This window comes from Diospyros lotus, chromosome 8 (assembly GCF_014633365.1).
Source record: "Diospyros lotus cultivar Yz01 chromosome 8, ASM1463336v1, whole genome shotgun sequence".
In the NCBI taxonomy this organism is placed as follows: Eukaryota; Viridiplantae; Streptophyta; class Magnoliopsida; order Ericales; family Ebenaceae; genus Diospyros; species Diospyros lotus.
Window position 1 is genome coordinate 41,016,364 of NC_068345.1, and position 12,635 is coordinate 41,028,998.

Below are 12,635 nucleotides of genomic sequence, written 5' to 3' on the forward strand. Positions count from 1 at the left end.
AAATATGAGTTTTCATTTTAGGGTATTTTAGGAATTTTAAAAGTGAGTTACAGAGAGTAAAAAGTATAGTTGCAAATAGAATTTCCCAAGTTGGTGTTGGTGATTGAAAATTGTGCCCAACACCAAAATGGTATATTCGTTGGAGAGCTCTTCAGCGTTAAATTGAAGTTGGCGCTGGAAATTGTGTATTTCTTGGAATTGCTCTTAGAATTTGTCTTTGTTTATTGTGAAGTTATTAACAAATTTTATGAATATTATTTGTAAGAGTTTGCCTTTATGTATTGGTATAGATCAAACTAAAAAAATATGATTAAAATCGAAACCGAACAGTTTAGTTATAGTTTTTAATTTTTAAAATTAATAAATAATGATTTCGTTTTGATTTTAATAGTTTAAGTTTGATTTGATTATAGTTTGATTCCGTTTTGATTTGTATATAATTGGCAACCCTAATTAGGATACTGTGTCTTTTATTTATTACTTTATTTATTTTTGGTTTTTGAGCAAGCAGTTTAGTACAGAGTTCACTGTTCATAATTGTAAAAATAGACAACTCACGTGAATGCACTAAACAGCAAGTATGGATGCACATGTGTTATACATATAAATATATATATATTTTTGTATATAGACTTAATACTTATAGCGGTCTCTCTACAATTTAAAAATATAATATTTTAATTATTAAAAATTATTATTTTAATTTTTTGTCGTGATGAAACGTTAACATGTGTATAAATATGTTTATTTTCGCGAGTGAGTGCTATCTCAGCTAAACACATCAAATGTGAAAAAAATATAATATTTGATCTCTCAATAATTAAAAAATATAATATTTAATACATGATATGAAAAAAAAATTTAATAAAAGGACCTAAAAATATTAAAAAAATATAAAAAATTTATAAAAAAATGATGAGGTTTATTTTGTTATTTCTTGTTTAAAACCAAATTTGACAGGTGTGAAGAATCAAGAGCAACAGCAATTAAGAATCAAAAGCTACAGAGAAGAAGAAAAATACTTTTCTCATTCAATATCCGGTTAGAAACAAATACCGAGTCTGTTTACAATATATATGTCATATGCCTAATCCTTTACAATTGAACTCATTTTAATTACATGCATCCATTATATAAATACACACTGCTACACCCAAGAGCCCCCCCTCAAGTTGGAGATTGTGGAGAACACAAACCCAACTTGACAACCATGAAACGATGTTGAACTACAGAGAGAGGTTTAGTGAACAAATCAGCCAGCTGCAACCGAGAAGGAACAAACTGAGGAGCAATGAAACCTTGTTTAAGATAATCACGAACCAAATGACAATCAATATCGAGATACTTCGTACGCTCATGAAACACGGGGTTAGCAGCAATGTGTAAAGCAGGTTTATTGTCACAGTTGAGAGGAATAGGCAGAGAAGGTGAAACACCAAAATCTTTAAGAACATTAGAAATCCAAACAAGCTCGCAAGTAGTGGTAGCCATACTCCGATACTCAGCTTCGGCAGAGGATTTAGAAACAATAGGTTGTTTCTTAGTTTTCCAAGAGATCAAAGCACCACCAAGAAAAATACAATAACCGGTGAGGGAACGGCGAGTAAATTTACAAGTAGCCCAATCAGCATCACAATAGGCAGAAAGGGAAAAATCAACAGTAATGGGATAAAAAAGACCATGAGTAGTTGTGCCTTTAAGATACCGAACTACTCGGAGAGCAGGATCAAGATGAGGCTGGCAAGGAGAAGACATAAACTGGCTAAGATGTTGCACACCATGACTAATATCAGGTCTAGTAAAATTAATATACAGCAAGCGACCAATTAATCTTCGGTACTGATTGGGATTGGAAAGAGGAAGACCCTGATTCGGCTCTAAAGACAAACCTTTAACCATAGGAAAGGATTCACTTTTAGCATCTTGCAACTCGGTTTCAAGAATAAGATCCATAATAAATTTGTGTTGGGACAGAAAAGTACCAGTAGAGGACCTAGCAATTTCCAACCCAAGAAAATATTTGAGATAACCAAGGTCCTTAATAGTGAACTTGGCATCAAGGGCAGCCTTAGTAGAATGAATAAAACTAACATGATCGCCAGCAAGAAGCACGTCATCAACATATACCAAGAGGACTACAAAATAAGAACTTGTCTTATGTGTGAAAAGACAGTGATCATAAGAGGACTGAACAAAACCAAGCTGAATAAGGAAGCCACTGAATTCCAAATTCCATTAGCGTGAAGCCTGTTTTAAGCCATAAGTGATCGTTTCAACAAACATACTTTGCCTGGATCCACAGAATAACCAGCAGGTGGGTTCATGTATACTTCCTCATCAAGATAACCATGAAGAAAGGCATTATTTATGTCAAGCTGGAAAATAGGCCAACTCCGGAAAGTAGCAACTGCTATGAAGAGCCGAACAGTAACTAGCTTAGCCACAGGAGAAAATCTATCTTTGTAATCAATACCCTCAACTTGATTGTATCCTTTGGCAACTAAACGGGCTTTATATCTATCAATCTCCCCATTGGGCTTATATTTCACACGATATACCCACTTAGAGCCGATGGGCTTTTTACCTTTAGGCAAGTCAACAACTTCCCAAGTATGATTAAGTTCTAAGGCTTGCAACTCTTTTTCCATTGCTGTAACCCAATTAGGATCTTGAGATGCATGATGAAAAGTGCTTGGTTCAGGAGTAGAAGAAATGTTATTTAGGAAAGCAATATGATCAGGAGAGAAAATGAAAGATTCAGAAGCATCATGAAAGATATTACCTGATGATGTAGAAGTAGAAGTATGAGCAGGTAAAGTTTGAACCAAGCTGACAAAATCCTCAAGCCAAGTAGGTCTTTGGGAAATCCGGGTACTCCGGTGAAGAGAAGGTAAGGGTGATGTTAAGGTTTGAGAACTATCATAAGGGAAGTCTGAAGATAGAGAATGAGAGGCTGGAACAGTATCAGGTAAAGGTGATGAAGATGATGTGGGTAGAGGAATAAAATCTGGAGAAGGAGAATTGACAGGAACTTGTGGCAAAGAAGTAGGAATAGAGGGTGCTATAGAAACACTGCCTTGAAAAGGAAATACAAATTCAAAGAAGGTGACGTCCCTGCTAACAAATATTTTTTGAGTTGAAAGATCATATAATCTGTATCCTTTATGATAATGGGAGTAGCCAATAAAAACAAATTTAATGGCTCGTGGAGAAAACTTATCTTTATGAGGGAAGGTATTTGTGGCATAACAAAGACAACCAAATGTTTTCAATGAAGCATAATCAAGATCTTTGTGGAACAACCGAAAATATGGAGTTTCCCATTGGAGAATTGACAGAGGCATTCGATTTATAAGGTAAGTAGCTGTCAATATACATTCGGACCAAAAAGATTTAAGCATGTGAGAATGCAGCTGCAAAGCTCTTGCCACTTCAAGTAAATGTCTATGTTTACGCTCAACGACTCCATTTTGTTGAGGTGTGTATGTACATGTTCTTTGATGTAAAATTCTTTTGGATTGTAAGAAGGTAGAAAAAGTATGGTTAAGGAATTCAGAACCATTGTCTGTCCGAATGATTTTTACTGAGGCTTGGAATTGGTTTTCAACCAATCAAAGAAAGGTTTGAAGAAGTGAAAGACTTTGACTCTTGTGTTGAGCCATATAGGTCCAAGTGGCTTTGGAATAGTCATCAACGATAGTGAGAAAGAATTTTGCCCCAGTTAAAGAAGAAATAAAATATGGTCCCCAGAAATCAATATGTAACAGCTCCAAAGGACTAGTAGTTTTAGGACCATGAACAGGAAATGGTAACCTAGTTTGTTTTGCCAAAGGACATGTTTCACAAAAACCAGTATCACTACACAAATGTTTGAATGCTGGTATGTATCTTAAATTTCTAACAGGCATATGTCCCAATCTATTATGCCACAAATTAGATTCAGAAGCAATAGTAGAGGTAGTGTTTTGGCATTGAAAAACAATAGGATCAGTACAAGATGAACTAGCAACAGTTTTATTCTTGGAAAAAGAAAGATCAGAGACAAAGTGTAGGTTGAGTGACTGTAGCTGGGAGAAAAATGTGGTGATGGTGTCCACATGAAAGCTTGGCTTGTCTAGCTTGTATAATCTTCCTTCTACCTTGCCCACAGCTAATACTTCATACGTCTTCAAGTCCTGAATAAAACAGCCCATAGGAAGAAAGATTACTAGCATTTGATGATCAAAAAGTAATTTGCTAACAGATAGAAGATTAAACTAAAATGAAGGAATGAACAAGACATCTTTGAGCACAAGAGCAGGATTTAAACAAATTGATTCTGCTTGAGAAACAAAAGTTGAAGTATGGTTTGGCAAGCGAATAGAAATACGATTAGACAAAGTATATAAAGAATGAAACAACCTTTTATGACAAGTTATGTGGTCAGTAGCACCACTATCAAGGATCCAAGTACCTTCACCAAGTTTACCAAGAAAACAAGAATTAACAGAATGTGGGTTACCAGCATAATCAATCAAAGTTGTGTTGAGAATAGCACTTCCAGCAGATGGCTTCAGCAGTTTAATAAGAGCTGCAGCAATAGAATTCCCCAAATCTTGACTATCTACCAAATCAAGAGGTGTGTCGGAGCCTATTTCAGCTTTATTCGTGACATTTGCAACTATTCTGTGTGTTGATTCTTTATTTGTCCTCTCCTTGTACTAGTCTGGATAACCATTCAATTTAAAGCAAGAATTTTTCAAATGTCCATTCTTCTTACAATACTCACATATAAGTTTGCTCTTATCTTTCTTTGAATCCTTTTTATTATTCACTCTTTGTTTAGAAAAGAAAGCAGCTCCTTCATTTATTTCATTCAAGGTTGAAACCACCTGTCTTTGAGATTCAACTCTTAAAACCATCAAATAGGCCTTGTTAACACTAGGCAGTGGGTCCAGTAATAAAATTTGACTTCTCGTCTAGTTGTATCCATCATTCAGTCCCATAAGGAATTGCATCAGCTTATTTTCTTCAGCAAATTTTGTTATTGCTTTAGATGCATCACAACAACAATTTGGTAATGGCCTTACTGCCAATAATTCATCCCACAGACGCTTTAATTGAGTATAGTATACCGATACAGAAAGATTGTCTTGACTGAAAGAGCTTATCCTACGCTGGAGTTGATATACGAGAGCTCCATTACTCTCTCCAAAACGCTCTTCTATTTCAATCCAGAGTTGTCTAGCATTTGTAGTGTATATAAAAGCATCTACGAGATCCTTAGAAATAGAATTCAATAACCAAGAGGTTATCATGTAATCACATCTTTTCCAAAGATGAAATTCCTCAGTATGTTCAGCCGGAATTGCAATTTCTCCATTTATAAACCCTAGTTTGTTCTTAGCTCCTAGGGCAATTTGAATTCCTCTTTTCCAAGATCTATAATTGAGACCAGTTAAAGGAGTTGAAACAAGCATCATACCCGGATGATCCGATGCGTGAATTTGCAATGAATCTCCTATCGCGATGCTATTCCCAATCAAAGCCATAAGAAAGATTCAACGAATAAGAAGCGTATCGAAGACTTGCGATTGCTCTTATGATCGTTTCGACAACACTGAGTAAAGCTCTCTTCAGATTCAAATAACTTCCTCCGATCTCCGCTCTGATACCATGTGAAGAATCAAGAGCAGCAGCAATTAAGAACCAGAAGCTACAGAGAAGAAGAAAAATACTTTTCTCATTCAATATCCGGTTAGAAACAAATACCGAGTCTGTTTACAATATATATGTCATATGTCTAATCCTCTACAATCGAACTCATTTTAATTACATGCATCCATTATATAAATACACACTTCTACACCCAAGAGTTATGAACAAAATTTATGGATTCAATGAAATTTTTGTTATTTTACATATATTATTGTTCTCATAGTTTCCATTGAGTCATTTTATAATTGTTCTCACAGGTTTATGGATTCAATGATGTTGGAGCTGTAGGCACTGTGTGGAGTGTAAGTGCCTTGCGTTTGAACAAAGGTGGTAACGCTCGTCGGAGTCCATTACGGTGGGGGTGGTGAAGCTGATGACAAAGCAACACAGTTAGGAAAGAATTAGGAGCATCTGACCCTTCATCTCATCTTCCATTACAGCTGACAGAGCCAGTGCATGCTTTTTGGGGTCTGATCCAGCTTTATGAGACAGCCCTGATCAGGCCGAATTGATGTGGGCTGTGTTAGAGAGCAAAGAAGGAGTTCAAGGGTTAAATTCATTAAAACCGGAGAAATTATTGAAGTGAATGGGTGGGAAACCACGTTCTACATTTATAGTCTATAATTAATTGATTATGAAGAAAATTTGTATGTTTGTTTACCGTAGAAAACGTGCTGAGACTGGAGACTTCAAGATTAAAAAATACAAGACACTCTATCTCCTGCTTGAGCCACTATTTTTGAATTTTTTTTTTCAAAAAATAAAAAATCTGAATTTTTTTTGATAATATATAATCTAAAAGATGCTATATTTAGATTCACATATCATCACATTCAAGACGTAACTCTTCTCTCTTTAAAACATCTGATAGCCGTAGTAGGAGACATCGATCCCTCCAATATTTTTACTGCTCAAAGTTCACTTAAAGCACTTAATTACATACTAAAACTGCGTTGGTGCTGGAAAACCAAATCGATACAGTAGAGTAGCAGTTTATGCTTCCCAAGTAGTGAGACATACATGTATATGCTTCACACCTTAGCTAGCTTGACATTATTCATCACAGCACATCAAGCTATTATTGAGTCTAGATGCATGCATGTGGCATGGACATCTCAAGATCAATCATCTAGGGTGTAACTCAGTTATTGATGTTTCATTCACAGTCCATGGCACTGAAGTGCTGGTTGACTGATCTGTCTCCAGGCCCTTTTGTACTTGCGACCTGGTTCTGCTCCCAACGAAAAACGCAGGCTGTTCGGGAACTGGGAGGTTAACCGAGAAACTGTTTAGTGTCACAATAACATTTGCCATTGTGGGCCTATCTTCTGGGTCCTCTTGGACGCACAGCAAAGCAATGTGGATACATCTAAGGACTTCATTGCTTGAGTAAGACCCTTTAAGACTTGGATCTATCAAATCCAGAGGGGTTTCATCTCTCCAGAGCTTCCAAGCCTGCAAGAATATATTCGTCATACATGGCTTGTGGAGACAATGAAATTGGCACAGAGAAGAAAAATGATTGGAACAATTTGTTCTATGTTCAAACTCACGTAGCTCAGAAGGTCCTCGGCATAGCCTGATTCGTAAAAGTTGCTGTTCTTTTTGCCGCTTATGATTTCAAGAACTAATACCCCGAAACTATATATATCTGACTTCACAGAAAATTGTCCATGCATTGCATATTCTGGAGACATGTAACCGCTGCAAGTCACACACCATTAGCATCTTAACAAAAGCCGATAATTAAGGAATCTTCAAAATTGTTTGGGTAGTTAAACCATTGATGATTTAAACAGAAAAAAAAAAAAAAAAAAGCATCCCCAATGCATGGGATTCCTTTCCGATTGAATCTTAAAGTTCTACTTATTGTTGGAAAAATGATACATGAGTCAGGTAATGGAAACAAGAAAACATAGTGTGCAGAATATGAGAACTAAGTACTTACTATGTTCCAACTACTCTACTCGTATTTCCTTGGGTTTGATCCACGCCAAAGATCCTTGCCATCCCAAAATCTGAAATTTTTGCATTCATATCCCCATCTAACAGAACGTTGCTTGTTTTGAGGTCACGATGGATGATTTTAAGTCGGGAATCTTGATGAAGGTAAAGAATCCCCCTAGCTATCCCTCCTATAATCTTGAAACGCCGGGACCAATCCAATTTTTCTTGCTTTTCCAGATCTGTTCATTAGGTGTGTGTTAATTTGAGGGAAAAGAACACCATCAATGTCAACATGGTTGAACTTGTGCTCACAACAGTCATGTTCATTCTGAAATCAAATGGGAAGGGTAGAACTTAACAAGTAGAGTTGTACATAGAGTAATAGATATGCCTTACCGAAAAGAAAGTAGTCGAGGCTTTTGTTGGGCACGAATTCGTAGATGAGTATCTTTTCTTCTCCCTCCAAGCAGAATCCTAGTAGCCTCACTAGATTTTTGTGTTGAAGCTTAGCCACCAAGACGACCTCATTCTTGAACTCTACTGCACCTTGCCCTGAATTTCGAGATAGTCTCTTCACTGCCACCTCTTGCCCATTGGGAAGTATTCCCTGATGAAAATCATGCCCCCAACTCAGATTTGGGCTCAAACATTTGGAACCTGGCTAATAATTAAACAGTCTAATTAACGGTTCTTACTTTGTAGACATCACCAAATCCACCTTCACCAACTTTATTATCATCGGAAAAGTTGTTTGTGGCTGCTTGAATTGAGGCCAGGCTATACTGCAAGGACTGCACTTCACTCATCGCATTCACAACTGAACAAATTCAAAGCATATATACATGTCATGCACTTGGATTTGGAGATGTTTTTTCCACTGATTAGAGAGCGAGAGCAGACTGGAAAAAGTATATCTTGTTCATTGTTTTGTATTGTTTTTCTTTTGGCCTTACCACTGCTTTCTCCAACCGCTTCATATTCCTTCTTTCCTTTCCTTCTTATGAAACAGAATCCTACAATGAAAAGCAAGACCGAGACTCCTACGGGAACGATTATGGCAATGAGTAGCTGCGATGAGACTCCCCCCCCTTTCCCTGCATCAATGAAGACATGCTTGAATCAAGTTCTTGAATAGCAAAGATAATCTTCGGTTGGGCAATCGCCACGGTTATCTAACTGTCAGTAGAACTCAGAAGGATTACTAGAACTTGAAAGTGTAATCCCAAGTTCGAAACGCCATTATTTTGCATTCTCATTATGCAGGGACAAGTTGCTACTTGGCCTTAACAGTGATAATACATGGAGAAGACTCCTTTTACGTCTGACATTTCTGATTATGGATTTTAGATTAAAGTTATCTCTTCGTCTGTATCAAGTTTATCTCCTTTTGATTGGTTTATTATTCTTATCTTGGTTAGACTCTATTTAGAAATACTTTTGTAGGTTAATTAGCTTATCCATTTAATTAACCATTTTTCTAAAAAAAAAATAAAATTAACATGCTGTAAAGGTGTATAAAGAATTATAAGTACGTTACAGAACATAAAAATATAAATAAAAAATTATTAAATTTATTATTTTAGGTTTTGTAACAATTTTTTCGCTATATTTTAGTTTTTGTTGCCACAAGTATTAAATTTTAATTTTTATTACAATTCAGTTTTTCTTTTGATTTTTTGTCAAATTCTTTTAAAGAAAATGAATTTGGTATATGTTAATATAAATCCTAAAATCATTTTACTGTGAGATTTATGTTAGTTTGATTTTTAAGTTTATATTAATATATATATATATCAAATTAATTTTTGGTAACAGAATTTGATAAAAAATAAAAAATGAACTAAATTATAACAAAAATTAAAATAAAATGACTAATTTCCTCTGAAATATAAATTTAAAAAACTAATTTTATTATCTATCCCTAAATCGTATATAGTCCATCTCAATAATAGCATCTGGTGTATGGTTGTAGGAAAATGTTATATTCACAAACAAGTGTAAAAAATAATCTTCACAAATTGATGTGACACACAAATTTATAATAATTTTACATATATTTATAATAATTTCACTAAGAATTAATAATAAATTTTTTATTATTATAAATGTATATATATCACGGCAATAACAAAGAGAATTAAAGCCTGTGGGGTTGTGAGTGGATTTATGACTTTAGGTGAAGAATTCTGATGTGAGCTTAGATTGAATGTTTTCATTTTATAATATTTTTTATTTTCTATTCTACTTTAGACAAAGCAATTGTATTATAATTTTGTGCAATTTTTTTATTTTATTTTTGGCTAAGTTGTACTAATTTACTTTTCTGCTAGATTAAAGAAACCCTTTCCACGAGAAGTGAGATCCATCCCCTCCCCTATCCCTTTAGCTCTTCCTCCGGTCAAAGTCATCTCATAACATCAAAAGATTCAATGTTTTTTTTTTAAATTTATTCTGTAATTAATAAAAAAATAATTTCTTTAGAGATGAGTTTTTTTTTAAACAAAATACTTTTAGTTAAAAAAAAATTGTCTAAAAATATTTATCTCTTCATCTGAAAAAGAGAAAACAAAAAATTTATTAATTACAGAATAAATTTAAAAAAAACGTTAAATTTTATAATGTTATTAATATACATCATTATGTATTAATTTGATGAAATGACTTAACATAATTGGAGGAACTAGCAGGGCACAGGGGGGATGGGACAGCACGGCTCAATTTAATGAACCTGACCCGTCTGCTCCACTGTAAAGTTTTTTTTTTTAAAAAAAACATTATTTTCAGTCCAATGAATTAAAAGCGATGTGAATCATTCACCATCACTTTTTAATTCGTTGATTTCTTATGGGAAATGACAGAGCTTCAACTTAAATTAAATTAAATTTGCTGCTTATTCCTCAACTGAGATTCTATTTAATTTATTATTCTGTAAATAATATTGACGTTCTTGTTTTGGAGTTTACCTGGACTGTTAACCGGAGCCGGTGGAGGAGGAATGCCCGGTGCGGGTGCCGGTGCGGTGGCGTTGAGGTAGTAGAAGGGGTAAATCTCATACCTGACGTTGCAACTGGACTTAAGAATTCTTCCTCCTTCCTTCCCCTCGCAACAAGTGGGCAGTCTGGAGATAGCATCGGCGAGGCAAGAGTTGCAAGCAGAAATAGACAAATCTGCCGTGCACTGTGCAAGCGTATATACCGTCTGATTTCCACTGAAATTGGCGTCTTTAGTCGCAAACTTCCTCCCCGATTGATTTCTTGCAGCCTGGTTAGCTATATCGCCCAGGGTTTTGTCCACGACCTGCTTGAACTGGGTTAGGCTCGAGGTGCCAATGTCCTGTGTATTTGACATGGAAACGACGACCTGATTGGAGAAGACGGACTGGTTCGAGTACCGGAGCAAGCAGTCATCATACCAAACGATGGCTTCTCTCTGAGTTGGGCACAGCTTCACTAGGTCTACGCTAGCATTCGCAACGCACTGTCGGCAGGCTTGGGGTGAGACATCGCCGCGGCAGAGGAAGAGGCCGTAGACTCGGTCGGAGGAGCTGTTTCCGGCGGTGGAGTTGTAGAAGCCCGTGGCGGTGGTGGCGTTGGAGAGAGCGGACAGGAGGGTGTTGAGGTTGGTTCCGAAGGCACTGTTTGAAGTGTAAGCGGTTGTGTTGGTGCAAATATTGTATAACCTTTCGGAGCCATACACACTGGGGATGAAGCTGGTGAGAAAGCAGAGGAGCAAGGGAAGAAATAGAATCACACCCTTCATGTTCATGATTCTCTCTCCCGGTGCCATGGTCCTGGCTCTCAATTTCATCTCTAGCTTTTATTTATGATTCAGCGCCCGCCAGCAGCTGGCTGAGAGATGATGTGAAGAAATTAATGGCAGTAGACTCGGTGAAAGCTGCATCCAGGTCAACGAAGCCTTATCGGACTATAATTAGGTTTAGGGTTCTAGAGAGAGAGAGAAATTAAGAGGTTGTTGTCGTAGAAAACGAAACGTAGAGTGAAGATTGAAGACTATTAAAAATCAGTGGCATGGATGAAAACGGACAAGCCAGAAAGAAACGGAGTCGTCAGGAAAGCTGAAAAGTCCATTCGGGATGTACGAGGGACAGTGATAGTTTTGACGAAAGTTCCAACTTTCGTAGGTTATCTCAGAGGAAACCTTAACCAAGCGGCAGATATTTCTAGGGGAAATTTTATTTGCAATCATAAGTTTATTTTTAATATTTTTAAAATATCTTGAGATGAAAACTCATATTTGTCCTTTATTTAAATATTTAACGCTCAATCATCCATCATTACTCTTCAAGTGCGTGCACTCACTTTCTCGACCACCATCGCCACAGCCACTTTCTCACCCACAACTAAATATCGCGCAACCATTATTATTCAACACCGAGCAGCAGCCACTATTATTGAACATCAAACATTGCTCAGCCGAGTTCTCATCGCCATAGCCATTATTATCAGCGATGGATGATTATTATCTATAAATATTTATGCATAGTTTAACAAAGAAGATAATGAGTATTCATGTTTCGGTGAGTAAAAACACAATTTATAACATCTATCACTAGTTTAATCACATAATTTATATATACATACACGATAGATGAATTAAAAAATAAAAAATACACTGCTTTGTTGCCCTTTACATACAAAGATACAATTTCCTACAAATCTCGCCCTTCGGGAAAGCCCTCACCTCCCGAACAGCGAGATTCGAGGGGTTTCCCGAACCTTACTGTTCTGGAAACCCCTAACCCCCCGAACAACGAGATTCAGGGGATATGAGGTTCCCCGAATCTCGCCTTTCGGGGAAGCCCTCACCCCCCAAATAGCGAGATTCGAAGGGTGAGGGGTTCCCCGAACCTTATGGTTCAGGGAATCCTTAACCCCCCGAAAGAAGGGCATTACCTAGTTCTGAGATTTTAAGAAACTCCAATGAAAAATGTGAGTGAGGCAAGCGAAGTGGGCGACGACGAAAGGTCAGCA

The 12,635-nt window shown here is 36.5% G+C and overlaps 1 protein-coding gene across 7 annotated transcripts in view; it reads right to left on the reverse strand.

Annotated features, from left to right (window-relative positions):
- Nucleotides 1–11,767, reverse strand: part of LOC127808916 (cysteine-rich receptor-like protein kinase 10) — a 55,403-nt gene extending 43,636 nt beyond the window's left edge. The window contains exons 1-7 of one of the 7 annotated variants that reach the window (XM_052347647.1): nucleotides 10,608–11,662; nucleotides 8,598–8,738; nucleotides 8,340–8,461; nucleotides 8,041–8,251; nucleotides 7,646–7,883; nucleotides 7,251–7,401; nucleotides 6,525–7,152 (exon numbers count right to left, since the gene is read on the reverse strand). In XM_052347647.1, the coding sequence (XP_052203607.1) occupies nucleotides 6,823–7,152; nucleotides 7,251–7,401; nucleotides 7,646–7,883; nucleotides 8,041–8,251; nucleotides 8,340–8,461; nucleotides 8,598–8,738; nucleotides 10,608–11,451 (2,037 nt within the window). In that variant the 5' untranslated portion in view covers nucleotides 11,452–11,662 and the 3' untranslated portion in view covers nucleotides 6,525–6,822. Of the gene's footprint in view, nucleotides 1–6,524; nucleotides 7,153–7,250; nucleotides 7,402–7,645; nucleotides 7,884–8,040; nucleotides 8,252–8,339; nucleotides 8,462–8,597; nucleotides 8,739–10,607 lie in introns of those variants that run through there. The other 6 variants (XM_052347649.1, XM_052347651.1, XM_052347644.1 and 3 more) reach the window with 6 other exon arrangements.
- Between the last annotated feature and the right edge of the window lie 868 nt (nucleotides 11,768–12,635).